Source organism: Somniosus microcephalus, chromosome 32 (genome assembly GCF_052327205.1).
Source record: "Somniosus microcephalus isolate GS21.2 chromosome 32, FLI_Smic_1.0, whole genome shotgun sequence".
Taxonomy (NCBI): Eukaryota; Metazoa; Chordata; class Chondrichthyes; order Squaliformes; family Somniosidae; genus Somniosus; species Somniosus microcephalus.
This window is the reverse complement of record NC_141018.1, coordinates 5,611,908-5,634,425: the sequence shown is the minus strand read 5'-3', so window position 1 is coordinate 5,634,425 and position 22,518 is coordinate 5,611,908. Positions and strand designations below refer to the sequence as shown.

The 22,518-nt window shown below is 44.9% G+C and overlaps 1 protein-coding gene across 1 annotated transcript; it reads right to left on the bottom strand.

The window, feature by feature from the left end:
* Positions 1–16,599: 16,599 nt before the first annotated feature.
* On the bottom strand, positions 16,600–20,968 carry LOC147097242 (putative G protein-coupled receptor 139). The gene is made up of 2 exons (XM_085972014.1): positions 20,859–20,968; positions 16,600–17,839 (listed from the first exon to the last, which is right to left on the bottom strand). The coding sequence occupies exons 1-2, from the start codon at positions 20,926–20,928 to the stop codon at positions 16,938–16,940; spliced, it is 972 nt and encodes a 323-aa protein (XP_085828140.1). The 5' UTR covers positions 20,929–20,968; the 3' UTR covers positions 16,600–16,937.
* Positions 20,969–22,518: the final 1,550 nt, after the last annotated feature.

The window sequence follows — 22,518 nt, the reverse complement described above, 5'->3', positions numbered from 1 at the left end:
ATTCAGTTGCGGCCGCCTCGCCCGTAGCGGCCGCAAACAGCGTTTGAAAAACGGTGCCTTGCAGCTCCGAGAGGCTGGCGCATAAAGGTGGAGGGGCGGCCGGCCGCTTTCCCGGCGGCCGCCTGGCCGCACCTCCCTCCCCGGACTCCTGCACCACCCCCCCACGGCATTGGTGTCTGACTCCCGCGAGCCCGGCAATTCTCCGTGGTGCCGGGCTCATTCGCCGGGGGAATCCAGCGGCGATCTCACGGCTGGAGGCAGCTCCTCCTTAAGAGAAGGAGGAGGCCTGCAGTACCCCAGCCTGCCGCACCGCATCGGGTGCCGCAGCGGCAGCTGGACGCCTGAAACTGACTTTCATCGCCCCAAACGAGGCGGCCAAACCCTGCAATAGCGCCCGCCTCCGTCTTGGGGCGGCGCAACTGAATTTCAGGCGGGCGCTACGGGAATCCGGGCGAGCGCAAAATTTCGGGCACTAAAGACCTGGCGCGGCGATACCGAATTTTTAGCCCTATATTTTTATCATTCATAGTTTCCTTTGAACCTATACAGCATATATGGTTATCCGAGTCAGTCGCCCTACTTCAGTTGGGAATTAAATGCAATATACAATATAAGCATGCAATCAAGCAAAGGTAACCCGTTATCAATGTCCAGGGGTTGAGTCCATTCTTGTCCCATTTTATCTTAGTATTATGCCGAATCTTCGTAAATGCTATCATCTTCCTCTAATTCTTGCAGCTCTTTCATGTTTCTCCTAGTCCAATCCTGTGTGACATTGACATTTCCTTGAGGTTGATTGATTATAACCATCTGCTTTTCACCTCCAAATCCACACTTAATCAGTCGGTTGATTATCACCGAGACTAGTACATATAAGACAACCAGACAAATGACCCATTCCAAGATGGTTCTAAACAGTCCTCCAAATAATCCATCTAATAGACACAACGGTCCCCATCCACAATTTCCCGTTGTGTGATCAATGTCTCCGGCCTCCTTTCCCTTTCTTTCAATTTCATCAGTTTCGTTTTGGATCTGCTTTGAGAAATCATTAATGTCCGTACAACATTCTGCTCCGATAACTGCGCATGCTCCTCCTTGTGCATGTAAAACATAATCTAGTGCCATCCTGTTTTGTAGGGCAAACATTCTTATTTAGCCCATTTCCTTATTGATCAGTTTCAACGCCATGGCTATGTCTCTGGCAATATCCTCCACATCCTGTGCCAAATTTCTTATTTCATCTAATGCCATCATTACTCCGTAAGATGATATTAAAGTTCCTAGGAGTCGGTTCCACCAGGTTTGGTGGTGTGTTTTGAAAGGATCTGAGCCCAAGAGTTTGCGCATGGCGAAATTAGTCCCATAATTTCTTTTTTTCCATTGACTGTAGGTTGGGTCTTCACTCGGAATTTCATCTTCAAGTCTGAAGGCTGGAACAATAAATGCTATAGCACATCTTCCTTTAAAATTATTTGGTAAATATGGGTATCCAGTATGATTGCACACACACATAGTCCCTTCAAGTGCTCTCAGAGAACACTGGTATGATCGTCTGGCTAGGTTCTCTAGATTCCATTTTGAAGTTTGCAGACATTTGATATGTCCTTTTGAATTATCATGGGGTTTGGTAGGCCACATAATTTTGTTGTGTTGTCCCTCTTACCATTTATGGAGATGATGATGTCGCAAAATGTGGGGAAAAGCGCCCCAACCTCCACTTCACCAATTTTTGATTCCATGCACCATTCGAAATGCGGTACGATTGTTATAGATATACCTTCTACATTGGTACATTTTTTACAGTTATCGGTTCCGGTGCAATATTCTTTGGAACAGGGTCGTATTTTGTGCCTTGTCAAGTTGCACTCTTTATCAGAAGCATATGTAAGTTTGGCTTGTTTATGCATTAAGTCGCATATCAGACAGTCGTCAGATGTGACTGCCATCAATGGAAAACCTCCCGCCGTTCCTACTGGCCTTGGAGTACATAGTTTTGATTTATTCTTCCATGGGTGGTTTTCTATAGTTTGTGCCTTTTTGTAGATATTTTGTATCCTCTCGAGCCACTTCTGGTATAGATTTTCTCCTTGAGATGCCAGGAGTTTCCTTCCTCCTCTTTTTATGAGGGAACCATTTATATTTATTAGTGCCAATAACTGTACTCGATTCTGACCATGACAACACTCGTTTACGTGGGTCTGATCATAAATGTATACGTCCTTATGGGACCAATTTCTTCCGGGATCATACATATTCTGCCATCCTGGGAAATTATAAGAATTTTCCCATCTTGGTTTATGTACAGTGATGTTACATTGGCTATCATACTGGCCTTTGTAGTTTCCAGTTCTATTTAAAGAGTGTTTGGTAAAATTGCATAGACACCAGTATGTTCCTGGTACATTTACACACATCCGACCTGTAGAATTTAATTGATGTGATAACACCACCTGAAAGGGGTCCAGTGGGCATCTAGTGATGTTTTTACATTCATTCACATCAGCACAGTTTTTATCCATTCCTGGTACGTTAGCTCTATACCCTTCTCTGCACTCATATTTTGCTTGGTTGTATCCCCTTTCCTGAGTGTTATCTCTCGGACTGGCTGTTGTGCTGATGGTTGATCATTCATCAATTATGGTACACCATTTGCATCCCGTGGGAAGTCTCTGGGTACAGGTGCACAATGTAGTCTGTCCCTGTTTACAATACATTGCGGATGCCTTAATTTTATCATCATTGGCAGAGTCATTCGTGCAGTTCCCTCGGTTAATATTAAAATTGTCACGACATCCCCATCCGCAAGAAAATTCAGTGCACCCATGCTGTTTGGAGCAGCGATTGATGCATTGTCCCTCTGTCGCTGTTAAGGTTATGTCCATTATGACACGAGCGGTGATGACAACTTGCAGTGCGAAGCGTGAATCCATTTTGTCTTTCCTTCGACCTTCACTGCGGTATGCGTGGTTAACAGTACTTGATAGGGTCCCTTCCACCTGGGTTCTAATCCTTTTCGGTAGAAGTTCTTTACGAAAACATAATCACCTGGTTTGAGTCGATGACAGGCGTCCTCTGGTGTTGGTTTAATAACAGCTGTTACCTGTTGATGAGACAACTTTAAAGCAGAGGTTAGTGACATACAATAAGACATCATCTGATTGTCCATTACATGAATATCTATTTCTCTGTCGTCTTGGATGGGAGCCGAGAACGGGGTTCTTAAAAGTTTTCCGAAGATAATTTCTGCTGGTGATAATCCTGTCTTTCATTGGTAATACTTCTAGCCATTTTAATTTGGTTTCTACACAAAGTTTGGCCAATTTTAGTTTTGAGGCTCCATTAGCCTTTTCCACCAGTCCTGCTGATTGTGGATGGAGCGGGCAATGTAAATGCTGTCTAATATTGAGAACATTGCAAAGTTCAGCATTAATTTCTGCAACAAAGTGTGGTCCGTTGTCGGAACTCAATTGTATTGGCACTCCGAACCTTGGCACAATATCTTTCAGTATTATTTTGCACACAGTCTTTGCGGTATTGTTCCTTGTTGGGAAGGCTTCTATCCATTTACTAAATACATCAATGATAACTAGTACATATTTATATCCATAAGCTGATTCTAATTGTACAAAATCTAACTGTAGTGTTTGAAAGGGACCATCTGGGATAGGAGTTGTTGCTGTTACTGTTGGTATGGCTTTTCCTGGGTTGTGTTGCTGACATATCAGACAGTGATCAATTGTCTACTGTGCCACTTTTTCCCAATTTGGGTTGTACCAAGAATTATCCAATTTGGAGCAACTATCCTTCCCTTCGGGTTGGCATATAGTTGTGTCAAAGGATCCTTTTTATAATTTTCTTTTATCCACTCTTGTTTTTCATTTCAGGAGCGTCCTCCTGGTGCTTTTGTACATCTTCCAATGATGGCGCACAAGAGGGATACTTCCTTCCCTCCTTTTGTTCCAACTGGGGCATTTGTTTTTGGTCCTCATACATAGCGGCATATTTTGCTGCTTCATCTGACAATCTATTCCCCTCGGCAACCTGTGTACGTAACCGTGTGTGTGCCTGGCAGGTTATCACAGAATCACAGAAACCCCACAGTGCAGATAGAGGCCATTTCGGCCCATCGAGTCTGCACCGACCCATATCCCACCCGATCCCCGTAACCCCTACTCCAACACATATCCCACCCTATCCCCGTAACCCCACGTATTTAATCCCCCTAACACTAAGGGTCAATTTATCATAGCCAATCGACCTAACCCGCACATCTTTGGACTGTGGGAGGAAACCGGAGCACCCGGAGGAAACCCACGCAAACACGGGGAGAATGTGCAAACTCCACACAGACAGTCGCCCGAGGCCGGATTCGAACCCGGGTCCCTGGCGCTGTGAGGCAACAGTGCTAACCACTATGCCACCGTGCTGCCCTATGGCTAATTCCCTGGGTAGTAATACTGCCTGTGTGAATCTTTCTACCTGTACTTGGTTCAATATGGGAGTTCCAGATGTGGCCAGAAAACCCTTCCTTTTCCATACTATTCCAAAATCATGAGCTAATCCGAAGGCATATCTCGAGTCCGTATAAATATTTCCTTTCACCCCTTCTGATAATTCGTATGCTCTTGCTAGTGTGTGTAATTCTGCTTTCTATGCTGTATCTGATCTAGAGGCTGATCCATCCACAAAGTACTCATGGTCTGGGGTATTCAAAGGCACGTCCTTTAAATCAGGTCTGATTATTGTTTGGGTCTCAATTTTTGTTACACAGTCATGACCACACACCCGAATGACCAGATTTAGGAACAGCTTCTTTCCCAGGGCTGTCATCCTACTGAACTCTACAAATAAACTCTAAAGCCTGCACATCTGCCAATGCACTTTATTATGGTTATGTTTATGTTTAGGTATTAAAAGCCAAATGAATGTCGAATATTAAATGTCTTAATCTAAATGTACACTCTCGGGAGCCGCAAGACTACATTTCGTTGTACTGCACTTGTGCACTAACAATGACAATAAAGTTGATTATGATTATGATTCTGATTATGATTATTGGTTCACCTACATGTTCTGTGGGTTAACCTCATATCTACTTATCCTTGCCGACGTCATGTGCTGTGTGGATAATTTGTTCAGTAATCGGTAGTAGTCACATACAACCTAAATAGTCTATCATACATTGGTCTTCCTAAGGGCGGGGCCTCTCTTAAGGCTTGTTGTAAAGAATTGAACGCATCTCTTTGTGCTTCTGATAGAATGAACGGTTCTCTAACCTGTGATCCTGTTAGTATAGTTAGGGGCCTCGTATGTTTAGTGATTTCTGGTATCCATCTGTCCTGCAGAAATTTATTAATCCTAAAAATGCTCGTATTCCTCTTTTAGTGGTAGGTTCCGGATGTTGGGATATTGTTTGGGTCCTTTCTGAGAGCAGGACTTTTTCATCTGGTGTCAGAATGTGCCCTAAGTATGTTACACGCTTTTTGCAAAATTGAATCTTTGCTTTTGATACTACATACCCTTCCCTTGACAAATGGTTCAAAATGAATTTTGTATCTATTTGACAATCCATCGCTGTTGCCGGTACTGAGCTGAAGCCAATAATCCCCCAATCTCACCAACGTTTGAGTGATAATTTCATCATCCTCTGATGCTTCATCGTATGGCAATTGTTCAAAAGCTTGTTTCGTAATTAACATATCCTGCTCTACTTTATCCACAGCTGCCTTCGCGTCTTTAGCCGATTTCTCAGCCATCGGGTACATTCGCATTTTGTAATTCATTGCACATTGCACATTAGTTGACACACACACGCACCATGCAACTTCAATCACAACTTCTAGCCGCAGTCATGATTGCAAGAGAGAAAGAGAGAAAGATAGAAAGCGCGCAGCCTGTGACCTTGAAGAGGGAAGCACAGGCTTTTAAAGGGACAGCACACTGAAGATGAATGAGCACACACTCGGCAGGTTTTTTATTATTCTTAACTACATCTTACACTCTCAATCACTTTCCTTTAATTACCATTCAAATCAAATCAAATCAACTTTTATTGTCATTGTTAGTGCACAAGTGCAGTACAACAAAATGTAGTCTTGTGGCTCCCGAGAGTGTACATTTAGATTAAGACATTTAAACATTCAACATACATTTGGCTTGTAGTATATTAACATAAACATAACCATAATAAAGTGCATTGGCAGATGTGCAGGCTTTAGAGTTTATTTGTGGAGTTCAGTAGGATGACAGCCCTGGGAAAGAAGCTGTTCCTAAATCTGGTCGTACGGGTGCGAATGCATCTGTAGCGTCTCCCAGATGGCAGGAGGGCGAACAGACTGTGGCTGGGGTGGGTAGGGTCTTTGATGATGATATCTCATTCATGAGTCCTGGAGAAACTTTATTGTCCAGTACAATATTTAAGATAGAAAACATAGATCAAACGTTCTCACTTGATCCAAGTTATTTACACTTTTTGATTTATCATTATTCTAGAGGATATTTTATTTTCCCAAAAGTAACCCAATATATAGTGCCTGAGTCCATTTCGTCATTTCAAAATTATCCCAAAAACCAAACAGCAGTATTATTGTACCGGCAGGTTTTGTCAATGTTCAATTTCATTTCTATCAATTTATCCTTCATTTCCAATTTCAGAAACAAGTAATTCTCAGGCTAGGTAGCTTACACAGTGTTTTAACATTAGTGACAGAAGTGCTGCAATTAGTTTACAAGGTAACTTCCATATAACAAAAGAAAGAAGAGACTCCATTGTGACTCTGCTTAGAGCCCAAGGTTAAGTTATCAAATCATAAATTCCTTCTGTCACTGGGGAAATATTAACTTAAAATTAAGAAACTTAAATTATTTAACGTCCAATATCTTTAAACTAAAGTTGGGTTAACTCCTTTGCAGGATTCTAAGAAGGTGGAGCAAAACATTATCAAATGCACGTCATTATGTTACTTCACGTAAACTTAAAAAAACTTTCCCGATCGAAAAAGACAGTTGTGTTTTTACACTTTAACCAAACATGAACACGGAGTTAATATGGACAAAGATGGGATTGAGCAAAATTCACAAGCTAAGTATTATTTAATGCGGTCTACACAAATTCACACCAACCAGAATTTCACCGTGGCCACAATGAAAGTCTGGTCTTAATAGGTTAATTAACCTCAAAACTCCAATTTATTCCAGATCTTGTAAACATTCAAATTAATTTTCTTCCAAGCACATTGGCAACTGTAACTTTAAGGCAGAAGCCCATCTTTTGTAAAACTATGAACAGACAAACAAAACAAAATAGCACACTCTTGCAGATTGACTGTCTGTGTGGAGTTTGCACATTCTCCCCGTGTTGGCGTGGGTTTCCTCCGGGTGCTCCGGTTTCCTCCCACAGTCCAAAGATGTGCGGGTTAGGATGATTGGCTATGATAAATTGACCCTTAGTGTTAGGGGGATTAAATACGTGGGGTTACGGGGATAGGGTGGGATATGTGTTGGTGTAGGGGTTACGGGGATCGGGTGGGATATGTGTCGGTGCAGGCTCGATGGGCCGAAATGGCCTCAATCTGCACTGTGGGGTTTCTGTGGTTCTGTGATTCTGTGAAAACAGTACATTACGTCATATTAATTTTCTTATTGTCCTTTCTTCAGATGTCTTTCCAAAATACTGTAAAAACAGAGTATAACTGGAGAAAATTAGTCTTTCACATTTAAACAAATCAAATCAAACTGCTTTAGAAGATTTCACCATAGCAACTGCGACTCCAAGGTTAAATCCCAGACTGAAACTTAATCTTTTGAAAAACAAACTTTTGTTGTTCTTCTCAGTTTTTACACACCATCACTTTTAAATTGTAGTTCAAAGATTTTTTTCTCTTTGGGCACAATCTTATTCGCACATTCTTAAAACTTCCAAAATCAAATCAAAATGCTTTTAACACAGAGAAGTGGGTGGAGCTAAAACACACATAACAGAATCTTTCTTTTAAAGACAGACTTTTCAGACAAAAGAAATACTGTAACATCTGAAACAATCATAGTCAGAGAAACAGTCACACTTTAACACAAACTGAAATTCCAGCATTTTTTTTTAGGATCCTTTCACTCAGCAAATCTTGTGTTTTATTTGTCTCGGCACAGATGTTAATAACTTTCATGTCGGTAAAACTTTAAGTTTATCTTTTTTCCCCTTTTTTTTCTTATTTTGTTCAATTATTTTATTTCCTGCCCCCATTTTCCAATTTTTTCCTTATACGTACTTGATTTATTCCAATTTTGTACGTACTTAATTTAACCGGCTTTAACTCTTTATGCGACTCTAACCCAAAGGACTCTAACCTCTTTATGGGACTCTAACCCCTTTATTTTTCTGACTTTGAGAAAGTGTGGTCACTCGAATTCTTACCTAAAGATTCCGTCGGCACAAGGCCAGGATCACAGCGAATGCAGCAAGTCACTTTGTAACAGACAGAGCAAAAAGGTAAAAATCTTACCTCTGGCCATTTAGTTGCTCAGTCGTCTGAAAGCAACTCGTCAGCCTAGACCGCTGTGGTTTGGACCGAAGTGCTTTGGAATCCCATCCTCGTCGCCAGAATTGTTAACCCCTCGCTTCTGTGAGGAGGATCTACCCCTAACTCGGGGTATCAGGGTTCGCTGCTTTAGGAGACTCAACACGCCGGTCAGTCTATTGTCACTTTCTCAGTAATACACAAAGCCAGAAACTGTAAAATAAGTAAAGTTTTATTCTGGTAACCGGTACTGGACTTCACTCTGAGAAGCCCCTTGTGTTTGCACACAAGAAAGTCTCCTCTAGAGTGCCCCTAGACTCATGGGGCTACAATATTTATACATTTTCATATACTGCAAGTCATCATGAGAATACAGAAAACTAGGCGATCACACACTGCACAAGTCATTTGTTTCTTTTTACAGAGTTCTGTTTAAAATTCACTTTTAATTTTCAACAAAATTCGACCATGAGACTGTCTCCATCAGTTATCTAAACATTCTGTTCTTGTCCTTTCTTATCTATTTTACTGCATTCCCACAGTCCTGCATCAGTTTTTACATTTAAACTATTCACTGCATGTCAAGTAGTCCATCATGCCTTGCGAATCATTGGTACAGCAGTTTTGGATTAACACCTAGCTTAACACTAGAATGGCCCCAGCAGATAGGAAGGTTGAAAATGTAACACCGCTATTCAAGAAAGGAGGGAGCAAAAAATCAGGGAGCTACAGACCAGTTAGCCTGACATCAGTCGTCGGGGAAATGCTGGAATCCATGATTAATGGAGTGGTATGCAGTCATTTAGAAAATTATAACATGATTAGGCAGAGCCAACATGGTTTTATGAAAAGGAAGTCGTGTTTGACGAATTTATTTGAGTTTTTGAGGATGGAACTAGTAGGGTAGATAAAGGGGAACCAGTGGATGTAGTATATTTTGGGTTAAAAAAAGGCATTCGATAAGGTGCCACATAAAAGGTTATTAAACAAGATTATGGCCCATGGGGTTGGAGATATTTTAATAGCATGGATAGAGGATTGGTTAACGGACAGAAAAGAGAGTAGGGATAAATGGATCTTTTTTCAGGGTGGCAGGCTGTAACTAGTGGGGAGCCGTAAGGATCGGTGTTGGGGCCCCAGCTACTTACAATTTATATTAATGATCTAGTTGAAGGGATCGAGTGTAATGTATATAAGTTTGCTGGTGATACAAAGCTAGGGGTGCTTAAGCTATGCGGAGAACACATTGGCCCAGTAATTCGGGTCCTAACGTGTGAGTACGGACGGGGTACTCACGCGTGGGCCCGATGGAAGTGCCGGTTTTCAGGATGCACAGCGCATGCGCTGAAAACCGGCATTTCCTGTCCTCTGAACCAAGGGGTTAAGAGGCGGAACGCGTGCGACGTTTCAGGCCGCGCGTGCGCGCTGAAATTCCTTTTTTTGTAAAGAGTTGCCCGTGCGTAAAGGCCTTCGGTTTTTACGCGTGAAAAAAGTAGACGTAAGTACTTAGTTTTAAAAGGTAAGTGGTCTATTAATACAATTTAGAATTTTTTTTCCACAGGTTTGTTATTTTTAAAGAATTTACAGTAAGGTAAGTGTATTTTTAGACCCGATTTGTTAAATTGTTTTTTTCAAAAATTTGATTAATTGATTAAAATATTTTTTTACAGTTATTCATAGTTCATTTATTTAGTGGGATTTTTTAAACTTTTATTTGTAGTTTAAGTGCTGTTTTGGGCGCCCTGAGTTTTCATGAGTTTGAAAGTTCTTACTATCAAACTCATGAATGAACTTTTGCAACCTCCCATTGGTTGCCCAGTGCTCACGTGATCCCAGCTGGCTCATCAAAATAACTACGCTTTAATTCTGTTTAAAACTACTTCACATTCTTCAAAATAATGTAAAAGTATTTAAAACTCTATAAAAGTTAGCAAAAGATTAATAAAAATACAAAAAACCTATTTAAAATGCTGCTCTGCATGTAAAAATGCTTTGCAGCTTGTGATAAAAGTTGGGGGCGTGTCCTATGGTAATGAGCCCTCACGGGGCGTGTCTCACTTACACTCCACGCTCGAGGCTTCGCGCTGGCTGCACTCCTGGGCGGCGTGACGTCAGATGCTGCCCGGGAGTAATCAACTGAAAAAAGGAATTCCACGCGTCCCGGGAGCAGAATGGCCGGCGCGCCGGGTAAGTGCACATCGGGGGCTTGCACGCGCGGCAAGCCCCCGACCCTAATTTCTGGGCCAAAGAGTCTGCAAAGGGTATCGATAGACTGAGTGAGTGGGCAGTAAGGTGGCAGATGGAGTATAATGTAGGGAAATGTGAGGTTAGTCACTTTGGTAGGAAGATTAGAAAAACAGAATATTTTTTAAATGGTGAGAAAATTTCAAATGTTGGTGTTCAGAGAGAGTTGGCTGTCCTTGTGCAAGAAACACAGAAAGCTAGCATGGAGGTACAGCAAGCAATAAGGAAGGCAAATGGCATGTTGGCCTTTATTGCAAGGGAGTTGGAGTGGAAGAGTAAGGAAGATTGCTACAATTGTACAGGGCCTTGGTGAGACCACACCTGGAATACTTTGCACAGTTCTGGTCACCTAATCTAAGGAAGGATATACTTGCCTTGGAGGTGGTGCAGCGAAGGTTCACTCGATTGATTCCTGGATGAGAGGGCTGTTCTATGATGAGATATTGTTTAGAATGGGCCTATACTAGCTGGAGTTTAGAAGAATGAGAGCAGACCTCATTTAAACATACAAGATTCTGAAGAGGATTGACAGGGTAGGTGCTGAGAATTTTTTTCACTTGGCTGGAATGTCTAGAACTAGGGTGCGTAGTCACAGGATAAGGGGTCGGCCATTTAAGACTGAGATGAGGAGGAATATCTTCACTCAGATGGTTGTGAATCATTGGAATTTAGTGCCCCAGAGGGCTGTGAATGCTAATTCTTTTTATATATATAAGACTGAGATAGATGGATTTTTGGACTCTAGGGGAATCAAGCAATATGGAGATCGGGCGGGAAAGTGGAGTTGAGGTCAATAATCAGCCATGATCTTTTTGAATGTTCTGTGGGACAGGATATATATTCATTCAGAAAGGAGCAGATTAATCACGGAGAGTCAGCATGGATTTCTTAAGGGTTTCTTATGCCTGACTAATTTGATTGCATTTTTTGAGGAGGTAACAAGGAGGGTCGATTATGGAACTGTGTTTTATGTAATGCATTTGGATTTTAGCAAGGGTTTTGATAAGGTTGCACTTGGCAGACTGGTCAAGAAAGTAAAAGCCCATGGTATCCAAGTCAAAGTGGCAATTTGGAACAAATAGGCTCTGAGGCTGGAAGCAAAGGGTAATGGTTGATGGGTTTTTTTTTGACTGGAAAGCTGTTTCCATTGTGGCTCCACAGTGCTCAGTGCTAGGTGCCTTGCTTTTTGTGTTATCTATATCTATATATATAAAGCGGCTCTTCTGTCATTCTGTCTATCTGTCTATCTGTCTGTCTGTCTATCTGTCTATCTGCCTGTCTGTCATCGCGTGTGCGTTGCGGGTATGCACTCGAAATTTACAGGGCGTACCTACGCGCGCGTTACCTCCAAAGAAAGCTTACACTTCCGAGACAGTTTTAAGCGTATTTACGTTTCGGCCGGGCTAAAATTGCGCCCGCGGTATCCCAAAAACCTTCAACATTCCGCTCATTAGCATCTCATTATTCGCTCATTAGCGACAGAGTAACCTCGAGCTCGACCAATCGTACGCCGGGTTGCTGGCGTGTGCCGCCGGGCCAATCGGTGCGCGTGTGGCCGGGCTTTATCATTCTGAACCGAGGTGAGTCGCCGCCATCTTGATTCCAAACTTTTCCTTTCTTTTTCCCGCTTTCTGCATCTTAAAAAAAAACGTTGCTTTTAAAACACATATTGTTTTTTAAAAAAATGATTTAGAAAGTAATTAACTTATCTAATCTCATTAATTTTCCTACCTTTCCCCGTTTTTACAGTTAGGCCTAGAAGCCTCGGCGTCTACTCCGCACCCACGCCCGAGCTAGGCACCTCCCGGCCCCACTCGAAGGCTGGAGGGCCGAGCCTCAGCCCAGCGCCGCTAGGGTGCGCGCGCAGCAGGAGCTGAGACGTCTCTCTCTGCCGGGGCTTGCTGAGCGTCCAGCGTTACCCTGGCAACCGGGCCCGCCGGACGTCTTGCACAGCCGCAATCGGCGGTCTTCACCTCGGGGGGAGGGGGGGGGCGGCCGCGACCCTCGGGGGGGGGGGCCGCGATCCTCGGGGGCCGCGACCCTCGGGGGGGCGGGGGGCCGCGTGCGCAGCAGGAGCAGCTGAGACGCGGCGTCTCTCTCTCTCTGGCGTCTCTCTCTCTCTGGCTTGGTCAGCGTCACGGTTGCCCTGGCAACCGGGCCCGCCGGCCGAGAGAGACGCCGCGTCTCAGCTCCTGCTGCGCGCGCAATCGGCGGTCTTCACCTCGGGGGGGGCGCGACCCTCGGGGGGGCGCCCCCCGCCCTCCCTCCCCCCCGCCCTCCATCCCCCTCCCCTCCCCCGCCCTCCCTCCCCCCCGCCATCCCTTCCCCCCTCCCTCCCTTCCTCCCCCCCGCCCTCCCTTCCCCGCCCTCCCCCTCCCCCACTCCCCCCTCCCCCTCCCCTCCCCTCCCCCCCGCCCTCCCTTCCCCTCCCCCGCCCTCCCTTCCCCTCCCCCGCCCTCCCTTCCCCTCCCCTGCCCTCCCTTCCCCCCTCCCCTCCCCGCCCTCCCTTCCCCGCCCTCCCCCTCCCTCTCTTCCCCCCCTCCCCCTCCCTCCCCCCGCCCTCCCTTCCGCTCCCCCTCCCCCTCCCCTCCCCTCCCTCTCTTCCCCCCAGTCGCTCTCTTTCTTCCCCCCAGTCGCGCTCTCTCTTCCCCCCAGTCGCTCTCTCTCTTCCCCCCAGTCGCTCTCTCTCTCTCTTCCAACAACAACATGCCCTCGAAAAAGCCTCGGCACCGCCGGGCACTTCAGCTAGTATTATATAAATAAAACGTATGTCTCTCTGTCTGTCTTTCTGTCTCTCTGTCCGGCTATACAATCAAAAGTTATAGAGCGTACCTACACGTGTGTTACATCAAAAGAAAGCTTACGATTCCAGAACAGTCGTAAGTGCATTTACGTTTCGGTGAGAGAAAAATTGTGCCCGCGGTATCCAAAAAACGTTCAGAATTCCGCTCATGATCTGCTCATTAGCATTGAGTGACGTCGAGGTCGAACAATCGTACGGTCGAGCGACCCGACGGTCGACCAATCTCCGCGTGGCGGGTGTGGGTTCCTGGCACGTGCGCGCGGGCCCTCCTAGAGTTGAGTGATGGGACAATTGACCAATCCTACACTTCGGTGACCTGTGTGGGTGGGCTTTATCATTCTGAACCGAGGTGAGTCGCCGCCATCTTGATTCCAAACTTTTCATTTCTTTATCCCGCTTTCTGCGTGTTTCTTTTTAAATATACATTTCCAGCAAAAAAAAGTTGCTTTTAAAACAAAAATTGTTTTTAAAAAAAGTTAGTTAATTTGTACATCTTTTCTCTAACCTCTATAATTTTCCTACCTTTCACCGTTTTTGTAGGCCTCGAAGTCTGGGCCTCTCCTCCGCACCCACGCCCGAGCTAGGCACCTCCCGGCGCCAGTCAACAAGCCGATCGCCGCCATCTTTGTGAAGGCTGGAGGGGCGGGCCTCAGCCGAGTGTCGCTACCACCGCCATCTTAGTAAAATCTGGTGCGGCGGTGGCGGCACGGAGCTCCGCGGAGCAGGTGCGCGGTGGTGTCTCACTCTCCCCCCCCAAGTCTCTCTCTCTCTCTTCCCTGCGCCTCCTGAATGCGTGGGGGAAGAGGCCCGGGGCACCGTGGCCGCTGTCGGAGACTTCAACTCCGTGACAGGTGAGGAGGGTCTTTCTTGTTCACGTTGGGCGGCCGGCGGGTTCCCCAGGTGCTGATCCCTGGTGGTGTGGGGCCGGAGCCCGGCTCTTACCTTGCTCCAGAGAGCGGGCAGATGGCGGGGCCTGGAGTAGCAGAGGGGAACAGTCAACAGACAGACATCAGAGAGACAGAGAAATAGGGAGGGAGGAGAGGGAGAGGGAGAGGGGGAGGGAGAGTGAGGAGAGGGGCAGGGAGGGAGAGTGAGGAGAGGGGCAGGGAGGGAGAGAGAAGAGGGGCAAGGAGGGAGAGGGGAGAGAGAGAGAGGGTGGGGAGGGGAGAGGGTGAGGAGAGGGTGAGGGAGGGAGAGGACAAGGGGGGAGGGAGGGAGAGAGAGTAAAGCAGGGAGAGACAGGGGGAGGGAGAGAGAGACAGTGAGGGAGGGAGATGGTGAGGAGAGGGGGCAGGAGGGAGAGGACAGGGGGGAGAGGGGGAGGGAGGGAGAGAGAATAAAGCAGGGAGAGACGGGGAGGGAGAGAGAGGGTGAGGGAGGGAAAGAGAGAGGGGGTGGGACAGGGAGGGAGAGCTTACCTTCTTCCTTCCTTCGCAGGGGTCCATCAGGCTACCTTCCCCCCGTCTCTTTCTCTCTTCCCCCCCCCAGTCGCTCTCTCTCTTCCCACCCAGTCACGCTCTCTCTTCCCCCAGTCGCTCTCTCTCTTCCCCCCCAGTCGCTCTCTCTCTTCCCCCCCAGTCGCTCTCTCTCTTCCCCCCCAGTCGCTCTCTCTCTTCCCCCCCAGTCGCTCTCTCTCTTCCCCCCCAGTCACTCTCTCTCTTCCCCCCCAGTCGCTCTCTCTTCCCCCCCAGTCGCTCCCTCTCTTCCAAGAACAACATGCCCTCGAAAAAGACTCGGCACCGCCGGGCACTCCTGCTAGTATATCAATAATTTAGACTTGAATGTAAGGGATATGATGCAAAATTTCGTGGATGATACTAAAATCGGCTGTTTAGTTGATACTGAAGAAGAAAGCTGTAAACTGCAGGTAGATATCATTGAACTGATCAGTTTCGTCTATTTTTTATTACCTTTCCACCCCGTCTACAATGCATTATCTGTCTTTCTGTCTGCCTCTGACTATCTGCCAGTCTCTGTTTGTATCGATTCTTCTTTACTCCTTCTATAAGGTTGCCTTTTCAGCTCACCTTTCTTTACCATTCTGTTTGTTTCTCATTCTGTTTCTTTCTGTTTTCTCTATACCTTTCTTTCTATTACTAGTTTTGTCTCTCTTTCTATCTCACATATTTTCATTTCTCTCTGACTTTTTCATGCTTCTCCCTTCTCTCTCTCCTATCTACTTATCTCCATCTCTTGCATGTCATTCTGGCTGTGTTCCATCAATCCATTTAGCCTCTGTAGCTTTCTATCTCTTTTCACTTTTTCTCATTTGTTCTCCCATTTTTGTTCCTTTGTTTGTTCTGTCTCTCTCTTTCCGTGTTTGTGACTTTTCCTCTCTCCTTGTCAGCATCTCTCTGTGCCTCACTCTCTCTCTCTCTCTTTGTCCTGTCCTCCATTTACCGTCTCTTGCTTTCTTTTTCTCTTCTGTCTATTATTTTCCCCCTTTCTCTCTCTGTCTCTCTTTTCTGTCTCCATGTCTTCATTTCTCCCACCTTCTTCAGCTTTTCTTCAGGAATTTACAATGAAATTTAATTATTTGTTCACAGACTACGTAACTGCCTTACAAATTATTGCATGTTCCTCCAACATTATCATTTATACCTTTAAAGAAATTAAAACTTTAACGTGATATTTGTTGATCAATATAAATTGACTCTTCGCATCTGTTCAGACACCTATCAAGTTGTTATATTCATTAAAACATTTACCGACATAAAGGTCGCCACACTTCTATCTATCCAACTATCTATCTATCTATCCATCTATCCATCTATCCATCTATCTATCTATCTATCTCTCTATCTATCTCTCTATCTATCTATCTATCTATCCATCTATCAATCTATCTATCCATCTATCTCTCTATCTATCTAACTATCTATCCATCTATCTATCTATCTATCTATCCATCTATCTATCAATCTATCTATCCATCTATCTCTCTATCTATCTAACTATCTATCTATCTATCTGTCTATCTATCCATCTATCTCTCTATCTATCTAACTATCTATCTATCTATCTATCGATGTCCTTCTGACTCTCCATTTATGTACAGTGTAGTGCTCTGATCAGGCCCACAGCAGCGGCTCTGATTTGTAGTTTTGCCCCGGTTTTGCTGTCGGTGCAGCCCGGCCATTTATTTGAAGTTCAGCTGAGCTCTTTGCGGCCACATTTTTGAGCAGAAATTGAGTGTCGTCTTCAGAGCAAGTCCCACATCAGCAGGTCAGATTTAACAATAAAATATAATTTCAGAATCAGATTTTTAATCATTGCAGAGATAATATAAAAGACAGTTTCTGCCCAGTGGGGCATGTAGGGAATGGAGTATGAATTGGGATTCAGTTCTAGTGATTGGAATCTTTCAGCTCTTTCTATGGTTTAACTAATTTAACAATTAGATTGAGTGGGTATTTCACCGCATTCTTCACCTCCTCTCTGAATTTAGCCTGGGTCAGGACATAAATACACGTGTTGTTGCAGGTACTGAGAAGCTGTAGCATTATTGCTGCAGATTCTGTGCTGTAATGTGTGTCAGCGCTGGAGTAAGAATGCGTCTTTGTAATTCTTCGATAGATGCAAAATAGAACCTGTGTCACCCATAACAGTATAAAACTGCCGGATATACTGAAGAGTAAAACGATGGATTTCTTTCGGTTCTCCATCTCTGGGTCCTTGTGATTCTCCCCATCGTTTCTGCCCCGGAGTCCCCTGCGGACTCTACTGGCCACTAAAATACGTCTGACCGTCAGAGCATTGAGCAACAAAATCAGAAAGAATGGGACACTAGGGGTTAAAATTAGGTGAACCATGTCAAACGCGATCCATGATGGGGAAGTATAGAAGCTGTGTTTAGACACACACTCCCATGGAACATTATCGATTATATATCGTGGTTCAGACACAAAGTACCAGGGAACAGCCTCTAAGCAGCCCAGCACACTCACTGTCCCGATCACCACAGCCGCCGTTTTCTCGGTGCAATATTTTGTTTTCAACTTCTCACAACAAATGGTCACAAACCGATCAAAGGTGAAAGCGACTGTGAGCCAAACAGAGACCACCCTGGTTGCATACAACAGAAGCATAATAAAACTACACACGGGAGTAATTCTCAGGAATGAATCTGGGAAATAAATCTGAGCAATCCAGTTCAATATGGGATCAGTGATAACGACCAGGAGATCGGCCGCTGCCATTCCCACCAGGTAGCGAGTGATACATTTGGAGAGACCGCACTTTCCACGGGACAGGATCACAATCGCCACCACATTAACTGTAAGAGAGAGAAAAGGAAGCAGATAAATTACTGATCAGACCTGGAGTCAAAGCAGTAGTTTGACAGGAACTGGGCTGAAATGTCCAGATTGGTTGCTGCGTCGCATGGTGGAAAGTGATTCAGTGACCTGGGCAGCGCTTTCGGGCAGAGAAATGTTTTGAAACACAATTTTCAATATTGAATTGGGAATTCGATAGAGATAGAGAATAAAGCGGGCACCGAATCCAGTGGAAGGGTCGAGTGGGCGCAGTGTCGGTGGGGAAGAGGGAAGGGATTTTGGGGGATCCGGAATCCAATTGGTTAAATCCGGATTTGTGCTCCAGGCTGAAGGCCAGGAAGGTTTGTGGACAGGAGGAGGTGAAGCTGGTTTGTTGGTCTGAGTTAAGTGAGTCGACAGGAGCTGACACTAAACGGGAAAGGCCGAGAGCCGCGGCAGAGTTTGAGGCTTCGGATCGAATGGAAAATGTAGCGGGAGAACAAGCAGTGAGTGAGGTTGGGAGGGAGACAAGGAAAGACAAGCTGGAGCGCAGTCAGGATCAGAGGGTTTGAGCAAGTGGACAAACTGAAGAAACGGGTAAGGAGACAGAGGATTCAATGCAGGGGAGGAGAGGCTGGGATTCACAGGGTGGAATAGCACCAAAGTGTTGGGGAACCGCTAATTTCGGTGGCTATTGTTAGCAGGGAACAGCTCGTTGGTATGAGATGTGATCACTAAATTTACTCAGTACATTCAATCAGATGAAATTTTAATTAAAATATACCAATTATATCAACCTCGTTTTTTATTGAATTCAGCTGATGCACAGCTTTTAAATCCATTATCCCAATAATCCATTGCAATCAATAAATCACGGATATAATTCTTTAAATAAATCCGAATTATGTTTATTTATCAAGTCATAAAGTACGAAAAAGGCAGATTAATGCAAACTAGTTGAATTCCCGAGACCGATAAACACAGGTTAGCGGGTGCAACAATAAAATCTCACCCAAACTGACGTCATCCTCATAAAGCCTGCAAGTCATAATATCTTTTTTCATTTATATTCAAATTAAGAGTAGCTCGCTCTCTCTTATTTTCGATCTAAATTTCCACCTCACTTGCCATCTCACTCTCTCTTTCTCTATTGCTCCTCTGTACATCGCCGCACTCTCTTTCCCAATCCTCCTTCTCATGTCAGCCTCAAACATTGTCAGCTACATCACCAATGACCTTCACTGCATCATACGGCCAGAAGTGGGATGTTCCCTGATGACTGCACAGTGTGCAGTTCCATTCGCAATGCCTCAGATAATGAAGCAGTCCATGCTCGCATGCAGCAAGAACTGCACCACAGCTTTGGCTGATAAATGGCAAGTAACATTCGGGCCACACAAGTGCAAGCCAATGAATATCTCCATCAAGCGAGTGTCTAACCACCCCCCTTTGACTTTCAAAGGTATCACCATCGCCGAATCCCCCACCATCAACACCGTGGGGGCAGCCAGAAAGTTAACTGGTCCAGCCACATAAATACAGTGGCAACAAGAGCATGTCAGAAGCTGAGTATTCTGCCTTCGAGTGTCTCACCTCCAGATTCCCCAACACCTTTCCAAAATCTACAAGGCACAAGTAAGGAGTGTGATGGAATACTCTTCATTTCCCTGGATGAGTGCATCTCCAACAGCACTCAATATGCTCGACACCATCCACGACAAAGCAGCCCACTTGATTGGAACCCCATCCACCACCATCGCACCATGTCAGCAGAATACTATCTACAAGATGCATTGCATCAACTCGCCAAGGCTTCTTCGGCAGCACCTCCCCAACCCGAGACATCAACCAGCTGGAAGAACAAGGGCAGCAAGCACATGGGAGCATCATCACTTGCAATTTCCCCTCCAAGTTACACATCATCCGCACTTGGAAATATATCGCCCTTCATCGTTGCTGGGTCAATGTCCTGGAACCCCATCCCTAACAGTAATGTGGGGGTACCTTCACTCTACGGACTTCAATGGTTGAAGAAGGTGGCACACCACCACCTTCTCAAGGGCAATTAGGGATGGGAAATAAATGCTGGTCTGACCAGCGACGTCTAAGCACCCAGAAAAAACATTAAAAATTCTAACGTCCTGCGCCTGCATTCTGTTCACCATCCAGGTGTCAATGATCCTATTCTCAGATCCAGTTTGTTCAAACGTGAAGCCACTGCGAATAGATTAATATCCCTACAGATCATCCAAATCTCCAACTGCTCATCCAAACTGTTCACTTCTCTGTGCTTATAAAGAACAGCGTTAGAGGGCGTGATTGTTCAATTAAAAACACATCAACATCACCGCCGCTCCTTATAATCTCCAGATCAATAAAAGGGCCCCTGATTACAACAGATACAGTGCAAACTGATACCACATAACCTCAAAGCATGAAATCCAGTGACAGTAAATGAATCCTTCCACACTAATGTAGGGAAGGAGATGTGCAAAATCAGCAGCAAACTCAGTTCAGTCGCCAGACCTCTGAAGAGGAGTCATAAACACACACAATGATATAAAATTTCATAAAAGTGATAACCAAAACACCCGCTGAAATTCCAGTTAATCCGATCCATGTTATTGGGGAGGGAGGAATTTTGTGCTCTCTTTGTTACACTGAGACTGCGAGCTGTTTGTTTTTCAAACACTGAAAACAACTTTATGAAAAAAATATTCCAGGACCGGTTAGTTCCACAACAGTAAACTTTTAACTGCTGATGATGATCTGGTACCAGCTCGTAGTCTAGGCACCTGCTTCCAGTACATTCAGTACAGTGAATAGTCCAGTAATAATTCCATGGGTTGGATGAACAAAGATCATTAAAATATGATGCAGCTGCTATAAGACAGACAGAGCAAACCTGAGGACTTTACATCCTTCAACTGCTCGAACAGACCAGGCGGCTGTGTAAAATATACAGGGAGTAAAATTACCATGTACAGCAGCACAGCTAATATCACTTTACTTCCATTGACAGCAAAGATAACGGCTTACCTAAAACTCCAACGGCTGCAATAACAGGATAGTAAATGTCTTCTATCTGACGGATTACTGGTTTCCCCATTTCTGTGAGAAGCGGTGACTTCTGTTGGAGTGGAACCCACAGCTCCAGCAGGCACTCTGAGCTGATCCACTCCAATGGGCCCTGATTTATACAGGGGATAAGTCTCCACTGACACGGTTATACCCCTGAACATTGCTATTAGTTACAGTCACCTGAACAAACACATTACATCAGGACCTTCGACTCTGATGTAAATGATGTGGTGGATAGAACACAAACATTTCAAAGTCCAGGACATTATCATAATCAGACCTCTCGCGGGAATAAGGCTGAAAGTTGTACTCATACAGCACTGATCTAACAAGAATGAGCGGCTTCTTTTGCAGTTTTCATGTTATTGTAGCGACTATGTTAACTCCTGCCGATTCATTTATAAATGTTACCTATTTCTCCGCAGTGTACACTGAATCCAGGGACACGGGAAACCCGTTTCACTCTGTCCCTGCAGTTTTCCACTTTAAATATGACGTTTCAGTCCCTGACACAGGGACACTTAAAGCCATGTTCAGGATTGGAGCCAAGAAATTAATGTGGGCGCGGACACTGAACGTGCCCCACTTGACATTCCTCTCTCCGCTATTTTACTGCAGATGTTTACCTGTTGATTCTACATCGGTTACCGGTTCCAGTAAAATTATAACAGTGTCACCTCCTGACTCCATTCCACCAGTTGAACCCTGGCCGTCCAGCCAACCTCCACCTTCCATCAATACCAACCGATCCTAAATTCTGCTGTCCATGTCCAACCCTCCCCTGACCCTCGGACCCTATTTGACCTTAATTATTCTTCTCACCCACTATCCTCTCCATCTTAAAGGCCGTCTAGTTCCGCTTCAGTAACATCATCGCCTCCGCCCTTGTCTCTGCCCATCAGGTACTGAAACCCTCATCCACACATTTGTCACATCCTTACTGTACTATCCCAATGGGCACCTGGCTGGCCCCCCATCCTCTGATGTTCATAAACTTCACTGTAGCCAAATTTCTGTTGCCCGTATCCTATCTCCCACCAAGTCCCTCTTATCAATCAGCCATCTCGTTGCTGACCTACATTCGATGTAGGCCCCCTTTTGACTGAGCTGATGGGCACTCCTATGAATGTCTCCTTCTTTGGCTGGGGGGCATTTTTTGTCTGCTTAAACCCCTGTAAAATACCCTGGGATAATTTTTCTATGCAAAAAGGCCAGATGTAAATATATCTCGAACCCCCATCCCAATACTCATCACCGTATCCTTTTGTACATTCATTTAACCCCACTCCCATCAAGCATTTGGTCACTTCTCTTAGATTTTCCTTGTTTCCGTTACTCCCGTTTTCTGTCATGCATCTGTGAAACACATTGGAATTGTATTACCGTAAAGGCGGTCTGTCACTGCAAGTTGTTGTTGTCAGTCATGGCCATGTGTGTTTTAGTTGCCCACTGTATGAGCAACAGGGCATATTTCTAAAGGAATGATCGTGCTTGACAAAACTCATAGAATTATCTCACGATTTCAGATACATAGATTGGGGAAAAGCAATGGATGTACTGTAGCTGGACTTCAGAAAAACCTTTGACCATACCACATCTGTGATTACAATTGCAGAAT

Bases quoted from the DNA above. Each gene is read 5' to 3' on its own strand.
- LOC147097242 (XM_085972014.1), bottom strand. From the start codon at position 20,928: ATGGGGAAACCAGTAATCCGTCAGATAGAAGACATTTACTATCCTGTT. The intron at 17,840-20,858 runs GTAAGCCGTTAT...TCTCTCTTACAG, and splicing joins TGCAGCCGTTGGAGTTTTAG to TTAATGTGGTGGCGATTGTG.